This window comes from Diaphorina citri, unplaced genomic scaffold (genome assembly GCF_000475195.1).
Source record: "Diaphorina citri unplaced genomic scaffold, Diaci psyllid genome assembly version 1.1 scaffold1329, whole genome shotgun sequence".
NCBI lineage: Eukaryota > Metazoa > Arthropoda > Insecta > Hemiptera > Psyllidae > Diaphorina > Diaphorina citri.
Window position 1 is genome coordinate 123,204 of NW_007378757.1, and position 22,220 is coordinate 145,423.

Below are 22,220 nucleotides of genomic sequence, written 5' to 3' on the forward strand. Positions count from 1 at the left end.
TTTTCATTCCACCATTCATTCCACTTCCAGGCATATGGTGTCATCTATGTGATAGATTCGAACGATTTTCAACGCACAGAAGAGAATCGACAAGTGTTTGAAGAGCTGCTGAGTGATGAGAATATGAAGTTTAAACCATTGCTGCTGTAAGTTTTTAGAAATAACTGCTACTATAAAAGTATAAAGCCCACCACTCACGATCTGACCGTCGCATCGGACCGTGTGTGGCGGAGAAAGCTTCAGACGGCGGTCGTCATGTTATTCCAAACTACAAACAGAGAAAATGCCTACTGACAAGTGACAAATGCCTATGACTAACAGTACCCAGTTAGCACACACGCTTGGATTGGATGTAAGGCTCGAATCAAGCTTAAAAATTCACCTGTGTAAGTTGGATCACATCCAGTCTGCAAGCCTAGATCCACTTACTACCTACATAGTTGGATCTAAGTACCTACATTTTTTTCAATAAGTGGAGTGAAACATGGGGAGTTTAGGTCTAAGCCAGCCAGGCTCAGCGTTACTCTTCAGTGATCAATAAATTTGAAACCACGAAACCAGTGCATCCAAAATGCTACCGCCAATGGCTTAAGCTTAAATTAACTTTTCAGCAACAGAAAAAAAAAATAACATTTTACTTACCTTCCTGTGTAGAAATACATTGGAATGTTTGCACCAGCATCAAGTAAGTACTTACCTATCTAGTTCATCCAATCTTCTGCAGATGACAATAGCGTGATAAAACAGATAAAAACGATAAAACTCATAGAAGTAGAACTGATAGGTAACAAAACAGTTAACGGAAAACAACTTTTGAAATTTGCAATTTTCAAAAATTTGAATTTCCCGCTCAGCGCTCAGGTCTCATGTTCTCTTTTGTTGCCGGCGCTGTACTCGACAAGTCCGGCAACAATGGAGCATGATCGTGTGAAAGGACCTTTAAATAAATTAAATGTAAACAAAACATTGGCATGTGACAGAAGATTTTCTGGAAAACAGGGATCCTTTTGATTTTGATTTGATACCTCTGTGAAAATTTAAAGAATTAAACTGATTTTAACCCAGCAGCAGTGTTAATTGGTTCAAAAATGGTCAAAGTGATACCAAAGAATGGTTTGTCATGGAAACCTTTGTCTCTGAAATCCCGGGTTCTCTCTCAAAACCTGGATCTGGATGGTTTGATAGGTGTCGAAGAACTCACTGATTACTGCTTAGACAAGGTATGTAAAATATTCGGCCATAGTGAATTTAAAGGCCTGAAACGACAGCCTAGTTAGCTTGGAGTTTAGCACGCCTACCCTCTTTGTGTTAGAGCATTGGTTCAATTCCCACAAAAGTTCAACGTTTAGGTACTTGTGCAGAAGTCACGTCCGTGGAATATTGCTACCAAAGGAACTGGCACAAACAAGCAGTAACCAGTGTTATTATAGGGTTAGGTAAACGCAAGAAGGAGTTTTCACAATTAGAGCAGTGATTAGTGTTATTATAGGGTTAGGTTAAATATAAAAAGGAGCTTTTCTCTTCCACGGACGTGACTTCTGCATAATTACCAAGTTTATTGTCAATGGGTAAGGTTTGTTCTGGGAACAGCTAGCCTACTCCTATCCTCTCTTTTTTCTATCTGATTTTGGGATGATTCTTCTCATTGGCTACAGTTTCCTCTTTCAAACCTTAAAATAATAATGAAAAAAATCGTATTTGAATCATGGTGAGCCTAGAGGTAATGTGGTTGCTTGAAAAAAAAAAAAAAAAAAAAAAAAAAAAAAAAAAAAATCAACTCAGCTGTATGGCAAAGATACAGCTTTTTTACTTTCTATTTTCAAGAGAATGTCCAAGATTCAAGAGAACCAATAAAATATTCTGATAGTTCAATATTTTCATTTCTTGAATTTTCAGAAAAACAAAACAGTTGTCATTGGAGCACCTAAGACAACAGCCAAAGTTAAAGATGGAGGAGTTAAAAAGAAAAGGAAGAAAAAGAAACCTCTCAAAACTAAAGTGAAAAGCAAAACCAAGCCAAACCTACAGGAAGCAGAAAATAATGAAGAAGAGGTAGAAGAAGCTGAAGCTGACAAAGAGAAAACAGAAGGCATTAATGTAACTGTGAGTTCTAAAAAGAAAAAGTTGAAAAGGAAACAAAACCCCAGTCAAGTTGAGGTCTCTGAGCTTAGTGCAAATACAAATGATCCTGATGATCAAGTAAATAAAACTGAAGAGATTCAATCTGATGAACCTAGCAGTAAAAAACTGAAGCAGAAAAAGAAGAAGAAACAGACATACACAAGTGCTAATAAGGAACTATTAGAGGTTGACACCAGTAACAATGAAGATATGTTTGTACAAATGGCCGAGTGGGTCAAGTTCAATATTCCAGAGACCATTATCAGAGCATTGTATCAGAAAGGTTTCAAAACCCCAACAAAGATACAATCCATGGTAATGCCTTCTGCATTGTTAGCAAGGAAAGATATAGTTGGTGCTGCAGAGACTGGGAGCGGTAAAACCTTGGCATTTGGCATTCCTATCTTGACAGGAATTGTGAATAAGCTTGAAAATCCAACAGAAGAAGATGAAAATGATTCTGGTCTTGAAGAAGAAGCAGAAGAAGTTTTGGAAGAACTGGAGGAAGAATCAGCCAATACCACTGAATTTGTTAAGAAAACAAGAAATAAGCTATATGCTCTGATATTAGCACCTACTCGTGAACTTGCAATACAAGTACAGAATCATATTCTGGATGCAGGGAAATATACCCCAGTCAAAGTGGCTTGTGTTGTTGGAGGAATGTCTACAGAGAAACAACTCAGAATTCTAAATAAGTGTCCTCACATTCTTGTAGCTACTCCTGGGAGATTGTGGGAATTCATACAACTTGGACACTTCCATTTAACAGAACTCTACAAGATAAACTATTTAGTCATTGATGAAACGGACCGAATGATAGAGTCTGGACATTTCCCTGAATTGAAAAACATCTTGGATCGTGTGACAATGACTGAAACCTCTCAACCGAGGCAAACGTTCGTGTTTTCTGCTACACTAACACACAGTCTGAAAAACTCTTTAGAATGATAGAGTCTGGACATTTCCCTGAATTGAAAAACATCTTGGATCGTGTGACAATGACTGAAACCTCTCAACCGAGGCAAACGTTTGTGTTTTCTGCTACACTAACACACAGTCTGAAAAACTCTTTGAACTTGAAGAAAGGCCAGTCGAAGAGTAAGAAAGTTTCCAAAGGAGATCCCAGTATCAAGAGGCTACAAGATCTGCTCAATATAAAAAGTCCCAAGATTGTTGACCTGACAGAGAAGATAGGGATTACTAAAACATTGACAGAATCCAAGATACTATGCAAACATGATGAGAAGGATAGCTACTTGTATTATTTCATCTTGCAACATCCAGGTAGAACCTTAGTGTTCTGTAACTCAATATCCAGTGTGAAGAGATACAAGATCTGCTCAATATAAAAAGTCCCAAGATTGTTGACCTGACAGAGAAGATAGGGATTACTAAAACATTGACAGAATCCAAGATATTATGCAAACACGATGAGAAGGATAGCTACTTATATTATTTCATCTTGCAACATCCAGGCAGAACCTTAGTGTTCTGTAACTCAATATCCAGTGTGAAGAGACTGACACAACTGTTGACAATGTTGAAGTGTTCCCCTCTACCTCTACATGCTTCTATGAATCAAAGACAAAGGCTGAAGAATCTGGACAGGTTCCGAGATCAGAATAACAGTATCCTGCTAGCAACCGATGTAGCAGCAAGGGGTCTTGATATTCCTGGTATAGAACATGTCATCCACTACCATGTACCTCGCACTAGTGAGATCTACATACATCGTAGTGGTCGTACTGCTAGGGCTAACAATGAAGGTCTTACCGTAGTACTCATAGAATCCGATGAGATTCCTCTGTACATTAAAATGTTCAACTCACTCGAGAAGAAAGTGGATCTACCAGACTTCCCCATCGATGAATCAGTCAACTATCGATAGTTATCGATAGTTTTTTTGAAAACTATCGATAACTATCGATGGCGCCGACTATCGATAGTTCTCCTCCTCTAGTTTGCACCAGCATCAAGTAGTAAGTACTTACCTATCTAGTTCATCCAATCTTCTGCAGATGACAATAGCGAGATAAAACAGATAAAAACGATAAAACTCATAAAACTGATAGGTAACAAAACAGTTAACGGAAAACAACTTTTGAAATTTGAAATTTTCAAAAATTTGAATTTCCCTCTCAGATCTCATCTTCTGTTCTTCTCTTTTGTTGCCGACGCTGTGCTCAACAAGTCCGGCAACACTGAAGCATGATCGTGTGAACGGACCTTTAAATGTAAACAGTGGCATGTAGGCATGTGACAGAAGATTTTCTGGAAAATAGGGATCCGGATCCTTTTGATTTTGATTTGATGCAGTGTTAATTGCTTCAAAAATGGTCAAAGTGATTCCAAAGAATGGTTTGTCATGGAAACCTTTGTCTCTGAAATCCCGGGTTCTCTCTCAAAACCTGGATCTGGATGGTTTGATCGGTGTTGAAGAGCTCACTGATTACTGCTTGGACAAGGTATGTAAACCATTCAGTCACAGTGAATTTAAAGGTCTAAAAAAGCCAGCCTAGTTAGCTCGGTGTTTAGCACACCTACTCTGTACGTGTTGGATCATGGGTTCGATTCCCACCAGGGCAAACTTTATCCTCAACTGATAAGGTGCTTTCCCCTACCCTCCTGTCTTCTCTTTGATATTTGGATGATTCTTCTCAGTTGCTACAGTGTCCTCTTTCAAATCTAAAAAAAAAAAAAAAAATGATTGATATTTGGATGATTCTTCTCAGTTGCTACAGTGTCCTCTTTCAAACCTTAAAAAAAAAAAAAAAAAATGAAAAGAAACAATTCATTTTTATGAAGCTTGGTTAGCCTAGGGGTAATGCAGTTTCAGGCAATTCAGAAAGTCCCAATCTTGAACTCACCAAATTTTGTATTAAAATATTCTGATTATTTAATATTTTTATTTCTTGAATTTTCAGAAAAACAAAACTGTTGTCATTGGAGCGCCTAAAACATCAGCCAAAATTAAAGATGGAGGAGTGAAAAAGAAAAGGAAGAAAAAGAAACCTCTTAAAACTAAAGTGAAAAGCAAAACCAAGTTCAACCTTCAGGAGGAAGAAAACAATGAAGAAGAGGAAAGAGCTGAAGCTGACAAAGAGAAAACAGAAGACATTAATGTAACTGTGAGTTCTAAAAAGAAAAAGTTGAAAAGGAAACAAAACCCCAGTCAAGTTGAGGTCTCTGAGCTTAGTGCAAATACAAATGATCCTGATGATCAAGTAAATAAAACTGAAGAGATTCAATCTGATGAACCTCACAGTAAAAAACTGAAGCAGAAAAAGAAGAAGAAACAGACATACACAAGTGCTAATAAGGAACTATTAGAGGTTGACACCAGTAACAATGAAGATATGTTTGTACAAATGGCCGAGTGGGTCAAGTTCAATATTCCAGAGACCATTATCAGAGCATTGTATCAGAAAGGTTTCAAAACCCCAACAAAGATACAATCCATGGTAATGCCTTCTGCATTGTTAGCAAGGAAAGATATAGTTGGTGCTGCAGAGACTGGGAGCGGTAAAACCTTGGCATTTGGCATTCCTATCTTGACAGGAATTGTGAATAAGCTTGAAAATCCAACAGAAGAAGATGAAAATGATTCTGGTCTTGAAGAAGAAGCAGAAGAAGTTTTGGAAGAACTGGAGGAAGAATCAGCCAATACCACTGAGTTTGTTAAGAAAACAAGAAATAAGTTATATGCTCTGATATTAGCACCTACTCGTGAACTTGCAATACAAGTACAGAATCATATTCTGGATGCAGGGAAATATACCCCAGTCAAAGTAGCTTGTGTTGTTGGAGGAATGTCTACTGAGAAACAGCTCAGAATTCTAAACAAGTGTCCTCACATTCTTGTAGCTACTCCTGGAAGATTGTGGGAATTCATACAACTGGGACACTTCCATTTAACAGAGCTCTACAAGATAAACTATTTAGTCATTGATGAAACAGACCGAATGATAGAGTCTGGACATTTCCCTGAATTGAAAAACATCTTGGATCGTGTGACAATGACTGAAACCTCTCAACCGAGGCAAACGTTCGTGTTTTCTGCTACACTAACACACAGTCTGAAAAACTCTTTAAACTTGAAGAAAGGCCAGTCGAAGAGTAAGAAAGTTTCCAAAGGAGATCCCAGTATCAAGAGGCTACAAGATCTGCTCAATATAAAAAGTCCCAAGATTGTTGACCTGACAGAGAAGATAGGGATTACTAAAACATTGACAGAATCCAAGATATTATGCAAACACGATGAGAAGGATAGCTACTTATATTATTTCATCTTGCAACATCCAGGCAGAACCTTAGTGTTCTGTAACTCAATATCCAGTGTGAAGAGACTGACACAACTGTTGACAATGTTGAAGTGTTCCCCTCTACCTCTACATGCTTCTATGAATCAAAGACAAAGGCTGAAGAATCTGGACAGGTTCCGAGATCAGAATAACAGTATCCTGCTAGCAACCGATGTAGCAGCAAGGGGTCTTGATATTCCTGGTATAGAACATGTCATCCACTACCATGTACCTCGTACTAGTGAGATCTACATACATCGTAGTGGCCGTACTGCTAGGGCTAATAATGAAGGTCTTACCCTAGTACTCATAGAATCCGATGAGATTCCTCTCTACATTAAAATGTTCAACTCACTCGAGAAGAAAGTGGATCTACCAGACTTCCCCATCGATGAATCGGTTCTATCTCTGATCAAGAAAAGAATCGATTTAGCCAAGAGCATCGAATATCTGGAGAGTAAAATCAAGAAGAATCGCCCAGACAACTGGTTACATCGTAGTGGCCGTACTGCTAGGGCTAATAATGAAGGTCTTACCCTAGTACTCATAGAATCCGATGAGATTCCTCTCTACATTAAGATGTTCAACTCACTCGAGAAGAAAGTGGATCTACCAGACTTCCCCATCGATGAATCGGTTCTATCTTTGATCAAGAAAAGAATCGATTTAGCCAAGAGCATCGAATATCTGGAGAGTAAAATCAAGAAGAATCGCCCAGACAACTGGCTGGAGAAGGCTGCTAAAGACATGGACATTATCATTGATGACGAGAACTTGATTCAACCAAACCAATTGCTTATTTTCGAATCAAGAAACCTACGGTATTGCAATTGACTTAACGCAAGGGGGTATTTTAATATTTTCAAAATAAAAAGTTTAATATTTATTTTCAGGGGAGGTAGTACAGAGTGGTCCAGAGTTACCTGACGGTTTTTAAAATGATGCTACACGTTCAATTTTCAAGATAAAATAGTGATATTTATTTTAAATGAAAGATAACAAAATGAGGTTTACTTTTTTGGGGAATTTGTTTGTGATGGTGATCAGGTGTGGCAGACAACGCTATCCGAAAAAGTGCCCGCATTTTGAAAACACTCAATTTGTGTGCAAAATCGACATACTGCCTTTAGCTTTTCCTGGGCTATAGCACGAATTTCGTGATAAGAAGCACCCGTGAACTCATCCAGAGTCCTTGTCTTGTAAATATACACCTTGTTATTAACGTATTTCCATGAAAAAAAGTCGCATGACCTAAGATCGGGTGAGGAATTGAAAATCCAACAGAAGAAGATGAAAATGATTCTGGTCTTGAAGAAGAAGCAGAAGAAGTTTTGGAAGAACTGGAGGAAGAATCAGCGAATACCACTGAGTTTGTTAAAAAAACAAGAAATAAGTTATATGCTCTGATATTAGCACCTACTCGTGAACTTGCAATACAAGTACAGAATCATATTTTGGATGCAGGAAAATATACCCAAGTCAAAGTAGCTTGTGTTGTTGGAGGAATGTCTACTGAGAAACAGCTCAGAATCCTAAACAAATGTCCTCACATTCTTGTAGCTACTCCTGGGATGCTCTGATATTAGCACCTACTCGTGAACTTGCAATACAAGTACAGAATCATATTCTGGATGCAGGGAAATATACCCCAGTCAAAGTAGCTTGTGTTGTTGGAGGAATGTCTACTGAGAAACAGCTCAGAATTCTAAACAAGTGTCCTCACATTCTTGTAGCTACTCCTGGAGCACTCAGCCTCGTGAGGACAAGTGAGTAGCTACTTTATTCGAGTAGCAACTAGTGGCGGCATTACCAGTGTTGGAAGATTATCGAAATATGATTGCAAAGAAGGCACTTATTAAAGCTGTAATACCTATCCACAAAGGTTATGAAAAGGCTGATGCTTTACGGCAAAAAATTCATGATTTGATTTTCATTTTACCTGTTAAGCTGTCGACATCGCCGATCATTGATTTACGGTCGATCGATGGTCCATCGCCTATGTGCTATGTGTGGACACACCTTTAGGGAAAAGTCGCCTCCAGATAGAAATGGGAAGAGGTTTGGTGAACGATGAAATAAACATAATAATTTTGTTATCGAGGGCTGGTGGTGAGGGGAGGGAGGAACGTATTTGTAGATGTGTGTGGCAATTAAATATATGGTCCACGGTTAGGGTATCACCGCACCCGCAGGTGGGTCGAGGGTCTCTTTTGAATCAGATTGTCTTTGGTAAAACCATTTTCGAAGACTCTGTAACTTTGTGATGCTCCATTACTCCATATTTTAACAGTGAGGGGATGTTAATTGAAGGAGACATAGTTACTATCCCTATTGTAGTATAACATTTATCCTTTAAATCACTACATGAGTTATACAACGAAACCAGACTAAATCACTAAGCAGCCCAAGACACGTGTTTCTTGTTAAAAAATAAAAATAAAAAAGTAATAATAATTATTGTTACAATCCTACATACCTATACAGTTCATAAAAAAACTTTCAAATAAAAATATATACTTTTTTCCAGATGGCTGATGAAGCAAATAGACGAATACTACGATGATCTTATCATCCCCTTATTGGTGAAACTTACCAGACGTAGGTACCTATCATTGGAGAAACGTCATAATAATAGATTACTAGATAAGGAGGCTCTAAGACGGTGGTAGGTAGACAAACATTCCCTACTGTGTTTCTACTTTCTACCTACGCGTACCGCCGGAAATCAGGGTTGGAAAGTACGCACAGAAGAGAGAGAAATGGAAACGGGAGAAGAAACAAAGGGAGGGAGAGGAGAAGGAAGAGGAGGAGGAGGATGAGGAGGACGGAGACAATGGTAACCCGTTCAAACCTGTCGATCAAATATTGGTGAGTAAATAAAAAATTGCAGTACGCACAGAAGAGAGAGAAATGGAAACGGGAGAAGAAACAAAGGGAGGGAGAGGAGAAGGAAGAGGAGGAGGAGGATGAGGAGGAAGGAGACAATGGTAACCCGTTCAAACCTGTCGATCAAATATTGGTGAGTAAATAAAAAATTGCAAATATTTTAAATCTTGTATTTTAACCCTACAGCGAGCCATGAGTCCTGAGGATTACCTACTACCTTGGTGTCAACTTAGAGAAACAATCAAGCTGTTGGGCAAGAGTGTCCAGAGTTACCAATGTAATGTGAGTTCTGTCTCTGCGCTGAATGCGGTCAAACATGCTGTTGATCAAGAAAAGAATCGATTTAGCCAAGAGCATCGAATATCTGGAGAGTAAAATCAAGAAGAATCGCCCAGACAACTGGCTGGAGAAAGCTGCTAAAGACATGGACATTATCATTGATGACGAGAACTTGATTCAACCGAAAGCAAATAGTCGTGAGAATGCGCTCATGTCGAAAGCTCTCGTCAGTAAGAGGAAAGAACTGCAGAGCTTGTTGGGCAAGAGTGTCCAGAGTTACCAATGTAATGTGAGTTCTGTCTCTGCGCTGAATGCGGTCAAACATGCTGTTGAGGATGTCAAAGAAGAGAAGAAGATGGCGCTCAAGAACAGAAACAAACACAAGAGAAAGTTCAAGAGGAAGAAGAAGAACATAACATGCTGTTGAGGATGTCAAGGAAGAGAAGAAGATGGCGCTCAAGAACAGAAACAAACACAAGAGAAAGTTCAAGAGGAAGAAGAACACTTCTACATCAGCCTCATCTGCCTAGCTCCACAGGTAAAGTTATGGTTAAGTTTAATAGGTACAAAAGGGATTTTCTCCATCTTAATGATAAGACAAAGTAGGGATTAAGGGAACATGCTGTTGAGGATGTCAAGGAAGAGAAGAAGATGGCGCTCAAGAACAGAAACAAACACAAGAGAAAGTTCAAGAGGAAGAAGAAGAACACTTCCACACCAGCCTCATCTGCCTAGCTCCACAGGTAAAGTTATGGTTAATTTTAATAGGTACAAAAGGGATTTTCTCCATCCTAATGATAAGACAAAGTAGGGATTAGGGATGTAGGTCTGGCATCCCATATCAGTCTCCACATCTCTAATGTACTCTTTCCTGGGTCTCCCGCGTTGATTAGTTCCTTCAACCATTCCCCAAATAGTCGTGAGAATGCGCTCATGTCGAAAGCTCTCGTCAGTAAGAGGAAAGAACTGCAGAGCTTGTTGGGCAAGAGTGTCCAGAGTTACCAATGTAATGTGAGTTCTGTCTCTGCGCTGAATGCGGTCAAACATGCTGTTGAGGATGTCAAGGAAGAGAAGAAGATGGCGCTCAAGAACAGAAACAAACACAAGAGAAAGTTCAAGAGGAAGAAGAACACTTCTACATCAGCCTCATCTGCCTAGCTCCACAGGTAAAGTTATGGTTAAGTTTAATAGGTACAAAAGGGATTTTCTCCATCTTAATGATAAGACAAAGTAGGGATTAAGGGTACATACATATTACCTACCTATTCAGTCTAGAACAAAACAGCTAGGTACTCAGCTGGCTGTAAGTAGGTACGTAATCTAAGTTTAAAACAAAAGTAATAAAAACATAATTCTACAGAAACAAAATCGTTTGGTACTTCTTTTATTTAATTACATTACTAACAAAAAATACAAATTGATTTTACTTTAATTAAGAAAACATAAAAATAGTAACAAACAAAACTCTAACACAAAATTATCTAAAAAGTGTACTGAAGAATAAGAAAAGAACCTAGAGGTACTTTGTACCTACTTAATTTTTAAAATGAACAAAAATCGTTTGGTACTTCTTTTATTTAATTACATTACTAACAAAAAATACAAATTGATTTTACTTTAATTAAGAAAACATAAAAATAGTAATAAACAAAACTCTAACATAAAATTATCTAAAAAGTGTACTGAAGAATAAGAAAAGAACCTAGAGGTACTTTGTACCTACTTAATTTTTAAAATGTTAAAATGAACAAAAATCTAATCCAATACTTAATTCCAAGATTATTTGGATACCTGTTATACACGAGAATATAAAGTAAGATCAAGAGGAGGTAGTTAATATTAAAAGAATCAGGAGAAAATAAAGAAATAAAAACCGAAAGGCTTGAAAGGATGCCTAGGTACATAGAATTGAAGTAATGCGAAAAAGTGGTTTCGACTTTCGAGGAACCGAAATAATAAATAGGTAAGTAAATAAAAAATGGGGAGGTACATATAGAATTCTTAGGCACTTGAATAAATCGGACGTAAGTAAATAACCAAACGAAATTCTCACTTCCATATCACGGAACGATTTGGACAGACCTGCAACAGAAATAGGGTACCAAATTAGTACTCATTGACATTTCACACAAATTAGCTAAATATCTCCTATAGATTTGAACGGATTAAGTGAGTTTTAACCCGACAATTTTGCATTTAGGTTGTTCCTTTCTTCTTCGAAATTCTTTTTCGAAGAATTTCGCCAAAAATATTCAACACACGTAGAAAATTTTCTGATTAAATTATCTGATTAAATTTTCGGCCTAATCGAATCTATGGGGCTCTGTCGTCAACTCCTTTTTTAGCCTGATAGCATGATATGTCATTGGACGTTCCTCCTATGGACTGGACGTTCACAAAAAGCCCACTTGAGGCTTAGGTGTAGGGGCAAATAGCCTATGGGGCGGATTTTCGGCCTAATCGAATCTATGGGGCTCTGTCGTCAACTCCTTTTTTAGCCTGATAGCATGATATGTCATTGGACGTTCCTCCTATGACTGGACATACACAAAAAGCCCACTTGAGGCTTAGGTGTAGGGGCAAATAGCCTATGGGACGGGTTGAGCTTCTATGAATGACTGAAGCGTTACGTGAACGGATAGTAGGAAATAGGAATCGGTCTTTACCTTCTGAATGTCTGTCTTCACTCCATTCACCTCCGCTCCGCTCACCATTCCAATCTCAATTTATCACATGTTCATTCCTCTCTACACGACAATCGTACTTGGTTCCCTCATCCTCAGTGGTGAATAATCTGCTGAATGAAGGCCTTCTCCGGAATAGTGACTCGAATTCTAGGAACTCCAATGGGGACCTCGTAGAAACAAAATAGATTACATGTTGTAGACAAGTTCTTGATTTCATTGTGACATTTTGATTTCGAATACTTCAAAATTGAACTGTAGGGGTCTCATTCAATCATACTTTACCTAGTACCAAATAGAGTCAGTACCTACTAAGTACTTAGGTAGAAATTCCCTCTTTATTTTACAGGTTGTTTGTAGGTAGTTTTGAAGGAATCCACGTCAAAAGCTAAGCTAGGTCTGCACTATATCTACTCTAACCATATCACCACATAACACAGAGGAATAACGAGTAACATTTACCAACGAACCAACACATAACTTTTTACATAGAATTAATGCTGTTAGCCATTATTAGGAATTGACTATTAGGTCATTTTTTCTACCACGAAAAGAAATATAATTTTACATGTACAGTAAAAAATTAAAAACAATAATTTCTTCTTTGACCTGAAAGACCATTTTGAACCTTATTCATTTCATTAGTACTATGTATTATTATTTATTTGGATAGGATGAGATCTATTTAGTCCTTTTCCCCTAGGAACTCAAAGACAATTCCAAGTGAGTTGCCAACGCTGGGAAGTGAATGTTCTTCTTTATGATCACAGTACACCTGAAACCAACAGGAAAAAATAACATTAATTAATCAAGACTGAATCTACCGTTTTTACTGTTTATCAATAATGAAATTTTTGTCTGGCAAACAAAATATGAAAACTCGAGATTTCTCACAAATTTTAATTTTGTTTTCACTATTTCACTGTTTCAGATTTGGACCAAGAGGCGTCCATCAAATCAAATGAACCATCTCTGGAAAATATATCGTAGAAAGTACGAAATTTGATGAAAATGTCTTCAAACACCTGATGTAGGAATGAAGAGATTCTGGTATTTATACTACAAATTTTATAGAAAGCTCATTTTAGGTTCTACTGGGGAAAGCTAAAAAAGCCAGAGGGTTATCTATCTATCCCAGATAGATCTATCTATCCCAGATAGATTTATCTATCCCAGATAGATTTATCTATCCCAGATAGATCTATCTATCTTAGAAAAAGAACTTGGCAATTTAGATTTTGCACTTCTCAAAAATTGTAATATAACGTACATAATCTTATAAGAGTAATATAGAACATTGCATGACCTTGATTAATTGTCGGGATTTCGTCTTTTTTTAATGCCAAATTGCATTCATTAACAAGCCCCCCTAACTAGGTTACCAGACTTACCATGTCTTTTGATTGGAGAGAACACAACAACGCTGCTTCCGATTGTAGATCGTAGAAAGCACGGAATTTGATGAAAAATGTCTTCAACCACCTGATGTAGGAATGAAGAGATTCTGGTATTTATACTACAAATTTTATAGAAAGCTCATTTTAGGTTCTACTGGGAAAGCAAAAGAAAGCCCGAGGGGTTATCTATCTATCCCAGATAGATCTATCTATCCCAGAAAAAGAACTTGGCAATTTAGATTTTGCACTTCTCAAAAATTGTAATATTATAACGTACCTAATCTTATAAGAGTAATATAGAACATTGCATGAGCTTAATTAATTGTCGGGATTACGTCTTTTTTTAATGCCAAATTGCATTCACAAGCACCCCTAACTAGGTTACCAGACTTACCATGTCTTTTGATTGGAGAGAACACAACGCTGCTTCCGATTGTTGGAAGAGTTCAATGCTTGCGCCCAATAAAAGCAGACATCACAAAGGACTTCACTAAAAACAGAGTTTGAACTCACATTGTAGCCTCGATCATATTACATTACGGGGGCCTTTTACGGTATTCCCATGTGCGGAGTCCAGTCTTTGGACTCTTGCCCCCCAGTAATCTTTTTTTTTTCTTCACAAAAGGTCTTTCTGATCTTGTTATGGTACTCTGGTTTAAAACTAGAATCACACGATATGACAGATTATAATCTGGGAACTTTCTATTTTCTTCTTCTTCCTCGCCTTTTCTCGTGTTCAGATGTGGTCGACGTTTTCCGTTAGCCTCCCGATCAGCCCTAGTAGCTAGGGCGATTGATTTGTGCTAACATTTAGATTTTGCTAGAAAAAAACGAGAAATTTTCTATACACATTACAAAGAAAAAATTAGACGCCATAGGTATATGGTCATGTTAATTAATTAACGAAGACCGATCACACGGTATGGAAGAAAAAAATTGCCTGAATATTTGTTGCTCTGCCATATCATGTGATCCTAACTTCAGTACTGATAAGCTTTATAATAAGTTTGTAGGCTTCGATAACAGGAAAGTATACATAATTACATAGCTTACATAAATTGAATAAGCATTATGTTATCGCACTCACAAGTTCACGTAATTAACGGTTCATTTATGTATATTTAACAATAAATTGAACAGTCTATAGATAGATGGTAACCCCTAAGTTCACCACAGAACACATAGAGATCATAATATTTCAAGATACAACTCACTTTCTGCAACTATTACAACAGACCATCTTGTGGATCTGTTCCCGGAATGAGAATGAAGCTGTTTCAATTGAACTCCAGAAATCATGGTTTGTTTCATCCTCTTGAATCTCACCCATGAATTTAATGACATCACTCTTGGGAAATCCATTGATATAATATTGTTTGATTGTTTCATAGGCATCCATGATGACTGATATGAACAAACTCAGTATCACATAGATGTACAGACTGATGAATGAGTACAGGTAGATACGTAAATACCACCATAGCATTGCAGACTTCTTAGGCATAATGGAGAATGTGGCAAACATGTCATCTCCATTGATGAGAGCAAACAAACACTCTGAAGTAGTAGATAGTGATCTGAACTTCATGTGATAAGGACCCAACACTAACCAGCCACAGAATGTAAAACCAGCATAGATCAGAACAGCACAGAGTAGGAACCTTGCTACTTTGGGAAAAGCTTTCTTGAGAGTTAGAATGACAACATTGTATGTTTTGAAGAACCCGAGGTAACGCAATACTCCAAACCATACCAGTAAATTTCCAGTGCCTAGGAATACACTACATAGATTCCACTGATCACCAATAAATTGTTTCCTTTCAATTTGTTCCTTGATAGATGATCCCAAAATTAATAGTACATCATTTGCAATGATCATAACATACCATAGATTTAAAAACTCCAAACGTCCTTCCATGCTCAATTTCTTATTGAATTTTTCTTGAAAAAAGTTGATGGTTTCATATTTCAATAATTGTGCCCGCCATATAGCTCTTGTACACAGAATGAAAGAGGTACAGCATCATACCATAGATTTAAAAACTCCAAACGTCCTTCCATGCTCAATTTCTTATTGAATTTTTCTTGAAAAAAGTTGATGGTTTCATATTTTAATAATTGTGCCCGCCATATAGCTCTTGTACACAGAATGAAAGAGGTACAGCACACTGTGATAACCAATAGGTTGAGAAGACTGCGTAGAATAAAATCAAGTCTATTATTATCATAATACTTGACATCTCCTTTGCATGCAAGTCTTGTAGGTTCTGTATCCAATGAGATGAGTACTTGACCATCCATGTCAGAGTTATCAAGATTTATAGTAATATCAAATTGATAACAATCAGGAGGGGAGATAGGACCAGCTGCTTTAAAATTCACTGTCTTTAGAGAGATCTTCAGTTCAGCTTTTACAAACCGTGAGAACTCTATTCCCATACCAACCTTCTCTAGTTCGGTTTTACTATCATATCCTTTGGTTCTTGCCCGCATTCTGAAAACACTCAATTTGTGTGCAAAATCGACATACTGCCTTTAGCTTTTCCTGGGCTATAGCACGAATTTCGTGATAAGAAGCACCCGTGAACTCATCCAGAGTCCTTGTCTTGTAAATATACACCTTGTTATTAACGTATTTCCATGGAAAAAACTCGCATGACCTAAGATCGGGTGAGGAGGGAGGAAAATCAAAATGGGTGCAAAACTTCCTCTGAGCATTAGTCAAAAATTCACTACCTACTTTTAAGAAATGCCACCACAGCGAGAGCTCGATGTTGAGGGGTCCATGACTACATTGTAACAAAAGCTCATTTAGTTCTGAACTTAGTGATATTAATTTCAACAAGCTACGACAAGTTATAACAAAGTACCTAATGGGCAAATCAAAACCGTCAGGTAACTCTGGACCACCCTGTATATAAATTCAAAGAGTATTATAAGTAGTAAGAATTCATTGAGTAAGAATAAAATAAATAAAAATAGTAAAGAACACGAAAATTGAAGGCTTTATGCAAGAGCCCTGCTTAGGCCCTTCTTGAGTAAAACGGCTTTTCTAATGCGGCATATTATTAAGAATTAGTTCTAAAAAGATTCATGTTGATATCTCTTCTTTATACAAATACACCTCTATTTGTAAAGTCATTTCAATACTCGTCATTGAAAATCAAACACTTAAAAAGTGTTTGTAAAAATCAAGTTTTGTTTTATGACATTCTTCAATAAACCCTTCAATTGTAAAAATAAAATAGGTAATAAATGAAAATTAATATAAATAAAATAAAACAAATAATAGAGAACACGAAAATGTATTCCCACCTATAAATAAAGACCAACCAATTTATTCTTTTTCCTCATTCTTATAAAACCAAAGAAATTAAACATTTCTCACTTACAACTAAATTGTACTTTTATGCGAGAAAGACAAAAAAAAAATAATAATAATAACATATCTGTACTTATAAGATCGAACCGACAATCCTAACTGGTCAAAATGACCTGAAAACATACTGAACTTGAAAATGAAATATCCCATTGGCGGACACGCGAAAATCCAATTCGTTCGTGTCGTATCCTGATTGCGACCACATCACCTTATTTGGAGTCTAAAGCACTATACTACTATTCTTTGGCACAACTTAGGCAAAAGGATTTTTGGCAAGGATATTTTAAACGCAGACAAACCGAAGGTTACTCCTCTAAAGCTGTGTCCACACATAGTCGACTACCAATCGATCGACGAGGTGAATCTTGGTGTCGAGGCAGTGCGGACGGTTTCAGTCGACATGGATTGACGGCCGTCGACTATATATGGACATAGCTTAAGGGAGAAATGACATCTTCTTGAAGGAGATACAATCGAACAGATAATGAAATTGTACTCTTTTAAGGAACTCCACATAGCTACTTACTACAACACTCAACAATTAAGTCCCACCATACATAAACAAGGTATCTAGTGTATCTACAATAATCTACATAGTTGATACATAGAACTGAACATGTGGATGCCTACTTGCCTACACTGCAGAGAAAATTAGGTACTTAGATACCTACCAAAATATTATTTTATTGATTAAATTAACTTGGAAAATTTCCCACTATTTAAGCTGCCACCAAAACAGACATACATGTACATACAAGCACAATATTCAAAAATCATATTATGAATATTTCTCAGTGCAAATGAGACCATTATTTCACAAAGAAAGTAAATTAATAACATGAAACCCAGATTTGGTAATTAAATTTCCAATGTGAATTAGATCAAACTTTTGCTGCTTTTATTTGAAAGAAGGAACATTAGAAGTCTTCGAAATTCATACCATTGGGGAGAAAATCCACAAGAGAAAACATGAAGGAGAAAGAAAAGAAAAAAAAATTGTTGCTACAGTTGTGATATGACACAGTTGCATCACAAGAAAAATGAATAAATTAATTATATTTAGGAAACAAAAAGGTATTCACATGCTATAGTTAACTAAGGGTTGTGGATAGGTAAACAAAAAATCATCAAACTGGGGAAAAGAGTAGGTACAGAGGCCCATTCCATATCTAGGTACAAAATATTTACGCAGCAGATGGATACAGTCTGATTCTGTTGCACCAATTGTTATTTCCTGTTCTTTGTATTATAATCACTTCACAATCAATGGGATTAACACACCAAAGTTTATATTATGACATAGGAACATAGGTTAATAATTATTAGAAAAGAAAACAAAAGGTAAATTAGGTATTTACGTCTGTTATTCTTCAGACTGATAGGTATTTAATCAAAAAACATTATTTCAATAGATACCTATTCGAAATATTGGAAAACACTGATATTAAATGTTTACAAAAGAGTAGATTATACAAATCCTGTTATTAAAAAGTGAAGTAGTAACAACTATAAGATGAAAGAAGTTGATATCAAATCACAAATCAACTGACAACTTGAAAGGCTTTTCCTCTTCTTCAAATCTTCACCTTTCACCAGTTTCACCTGTGGTCTGTCTGTGCCTGCTGTAGGATAGGTAAAATTATTCTTTTTTATTTTTTATCTTATTAACTTATTATTTTTATCAGTTTTCACTTTTGTAGGTAGGTAGGTACCTACTTTTCTTTTGTTTGTTTGTTTGTGAGAAGGTAAGAACGAACAATCAAACAATGAATGAAATATCAGCTGTTTTAAATGATGAATGGAACAGCTGACAAAAAATGGCGGAAAACACTTTTAAGCTCTTTTCACACTATGCTCCAACGAAACGACGGCAATATGACCGGCAAATTTACCGCAAAAAGTGTAGAATCCGTGAAAAGTGATAAGAAAAGAAAATGGTGACGCTTTTCATATTTCATGATTCATGTCTTTTGACTGTTTGACTCTTTTGGACTAGCACTAGAGACTAGAGGAGGAGAACTATCGATAGTCGGCGCCATCGATAGTTATCGATATTTTTTTATTATAATCACTTCACAATCAATGGGATTAACACACCAAAGTTTATATTATGACATAGGAACATAGGTTAATAATTATTAGAAAAGAAAACAAAAGGTAAATTAGGTATTTACGTCTGTTATTCTTCAGACTGATAGGTATTGGGTATTTAATCAAAAACACATTATTTCAATAGGTACCTATTCGAAATATTGGAAAACACTGATATTAAATGTTTACAAAAGAGTACCTAGATTATACAAATCCTGTTATTAAAAAGTGAAGTAGGTAGTTAACTATTTGAAGATGAAAGAAGTTGATATCAAATCAACAGACAACTTGAAAGGCTTTTCCTCTTCTTCACCTTTCACCTCATCTCCTGATCACCTGTGGTTGTAGGATATTTTGTTTGATATTAAATTTTCTTTTTTATTTTTTTTTATCTTTTTATTTTTATCAGTTTTCACTTTAGTAGGTAGTGAGAAGATGAGAATGAGAAGGTGAGAAGTTGAGAACGAACAATCAAACAATGAATGAAGAGATATCAGCTGTTTTAAATGATGAATGGAACAGCTGACAAAAAATGGCGGAAAACACTTTTAAGCTCTTTTCACACTATGCTCCAACGAAACGACGGCAATACGACCGCAAAAAGTGTAGAATCCGTGAAAAGTGATAAGAAAAGAAAATGGTGACGCTTTTCATGTCTTTTTGAATTTGGATCACTTGACACTTGCTTGCTGACGTTAAAAGTTAGGAAAAAGTAGGTAATAAAAGGAAAAGTCAATGAAAGAAGTTGTTATGAGGTGTAGTTGATACTGGAATTGTGTTTAGCGGATAAGCCTATTGTGATAAGAATAAATCAAAGTGGTGAGTGATAAACATCAAGATACTTACCTGTGTTATAAAATGCAGTGATAACAATCTACATTCTACATACTATCTTATTTTGTACCTCCTATTAGAATTTTGGACATGACATTTTGATTCAACTCTAGCAAAATGAGCACAGACATTTTGGTTGATTTTGAAGAAACCAATGCTTCAGAGTTTGATTTCAAATCATATCCTTCTCAACTTGAGCAAAATCCATTGGGTGATAGTCCAGTACGGAACAGTCAAAAGCAGGATGCATTCCCAGGGGATGACAGCTCAAAACCAAGTCAGTGGTCTTTTGAATACTTCCAGAGATTCTTTGATGTTGACACTGACACTGTGATTAGCAGGATAAAAGGTTCTGTCTATCCAAAATTTGGAGACAACTATCTACAGGTGAGAGATACATAACCAACATTTTTTTTTTGTCTCAGCAGGCATCTTCAAGAGAGATGTTTATTTAGGTTGTGGCTACGTACTGGGTAGAGATAGGCAAGGTTGGTAAACTTGCCTTGTTTTTAAGTTACCACTCCCATGTCAAACTGTAGAAACAATGTTGTATCTCAACTAGTCTGAGCTCGTCTCAACCCGGTACATAACCACAACCTAATTACTGATGTTTTCAACATTAATTTACTTTGATATTAGCTACAGTGGTGCTACTTCACAAGTCATTATCTGAAGAACCATTCTTGGTACCTTTCCAGGTACCTGGAAGAACCTTTCCAGGCTAGGGAAGTTGGACAATTATTCTACCCATTAGTGACTAGAAATTAAACCCATTGTATTGATTCATCAGATCTTCATCAGAACCATTATTGGTACCTTTCCAGGTACCAGGAAGAACCTTTCCAGGCTAGAGAAGTTGGACAATTATTCTACCCATTAGTGACTAGAAATTAAACCCATTGTATTGATTCATCAGATCTTCATTGTAGGACTTGTCTTATGATGAGTTGTGTCTCTTTCTACTTCCACAAATCATTTTATTCTTTCTATGATTTTCAGACCTACATTCAGTCTAAGCCTGATCTCTATGGACCATTCTGGGTGTGTGTGACACTAATCATCACAATAGCGATCAGTGGAAACATAGCAAACTACTTACAGGCTGCAGCAACTCATAAATACCACTGGAAATATGACTTCCATGCAATTTCTACCTCGGCAACAGCCATCTTCTCCTATGCATGGTTATTGCCTGTACTTGTATGGGGTTATTTGAAATACCAAAATGATTCTGAGGTTGGTATTCATTATTCATCTATGTAGGTGATTGTTCCCCCCCCTCAAAAATTAGAAAAAAAAATGGTTCATGAATTAGGCTCATGAGATAATTTGTAATGTCTAAGACATTAAAATTGTTTTATTATTTTTTTCAGATAGGAACTACTTTCATTATTTGATCCAATTTTCAATTTCAGGTTGTGAATCTATCCATTCTTGAACTTCTGTGTGTGTATGGTTACTCCCTGAGCATTTATATTCCCATTGCAATATTATGGGTAATACAAGTTGGATTCCTACAAGTCACCCTGGTACTGATAGGTAAGTAAAAATTTATCAACCAGTAACTGGTATGTACAATTGTACATTACCTGCCCATCCTGTCAAATACCTCTAGGTATTTTGTTAACTTTTATCATTCTTTTCCCCCAGGTGCTTTGCTGTCTGGTTACATCCTGATCACATCCCTGCTTCCTGCATTCCGTCAGCCAAACATATTACCACTAGTCGTACTGGGAGGTCTGCACTTCCTTCTTGCCTTGGGTCTCATGCTGTATTTCTTCCATGTCCCTCCAATGCCCACTGCTGTGGACGTTACTGTAGCTCCAAAAGTGGTCGTCCCATCTCCAGCAAGCAATATGACCCACTAAACCACTATGACCTTGTACTGGGAGGTCTGCACTTCCTTCTTGCCTTGGGTCTCATGCTGTATTTCTTCCATGTCCCTCCAATGCCCACTGCTGTGGACGTTATTGTAGCTCCAAAAGTAGTCGTCCCATCTCCAGCAAGCAATATGACCCACTAAACCACTATGACCTGGTGAAGAAGTATTTTAGGTATTTGTGATGTCTCCTTATAGGTGGGATATAAGTCCCCTACCTATTTTAAAGTTGTTTTTGTTAGCCCACCTTATTTACCACATGGACAAAAGAAGTCGGCACAGTCCTTGACATATTTGTGAATGGTGAACGCATACCCTCAACAAAAAATCCGAAAATACTTGGTATTACTTTCAACACCAACA

General features: G+C 36.9%; 4 protein-coding genes across 4 annotated transcripts; 3 read left to right on the forward strand and 1 right to left on the reverse strand.

Moving 5' to 3' along the window:
• The first annotated feature begins 993 nt into the window (after positions 1-993).
• Positions 994-4,012, forward strand: LOC113469994 (ATP-dependent RNA helicase ddx24-like). Its single transcript, XM_026828109.1, has 4 exons — positions 994-1,220; positions 1,897-3,014; positions 3,146-3,267; positions 3,459-4,012. Exons 1-4 carry the CDS (start codon positions 1,089-1,091, stop codon positions 4,010-4,012), a joined length of 1,926 nt encoding a protein of 641 aa, XP_026683910.1. The 5' UTR covers positions 994-1,088.
• A 367-nt stretch (positions 4,013-4,379) lies between these two features.
• On the forward strand, positions 4,380-13,598 carry LOC103515382 (ATP-dependent RNA helicase ddx24). The gene is made up of 5 exons (XM_026828106.1): positions 4,380-4,589; positions 5,049-6,913; positions 9,714-9,781; positions 10,504-10,756; positions 13,206-13,598. The coding sequence occupies exons 1-4, from the start codon at positions 4,458-4,460 to the stop codon at positions 10,746-10,748; spliced, it is 2,310 nt and encodes a 769-aa protein (XP_026683907.1). The 5' UTR covers positions 4,380-4,457; the 3' UTR covers positions 10,749-10,756; positions 13,206-13,598.
• LOC103515381 (mucolipin-3-like) lies at positions 12,969-16,164 on the reverse strand. Its single transcript, XM_026828110.1, has 3 exons — positions 15,701-16,164; positions 14,886-15,557; positions 12,969-13,049 (listed from the first exon to the last, which is right to left on the reverse strand). The coding sequence occupies exons 1-3, from the start codon at positions 16,162-16,164 to the stop codon at positions 12,974-12,976; spliced, it is 1,212 nt and encodes a 403-aa protein (XP_026683911.1). The 3' UTR covers positions 12,969-12,973.
• A 3,644-nt stretch (positions 16,165-19,808) lies between these two features.
• LOC103515383 (protein YIPF1) lies at positions 19,809-22,017 on the forward strand. Its single transcript, XM_026828107.1, has 4 exons — positions 19,809-20,365; positions 20,978-21,214; positions 21,394-21,517; positions 21,629-22,017. Exons 1-4 carry the CDS (start codon positions 20,096-20,098, stop codon positions 21,844-21,846), a joined length of 849 nt encoding a protein of 282 aa, XP_026683908.1. The 5' UTR covers positions 19,809-20,095; the 3' UTR covers positions 21,847-22,017.
• Positions 22,018-22,220: the final 203 nt, after the last annotated feature.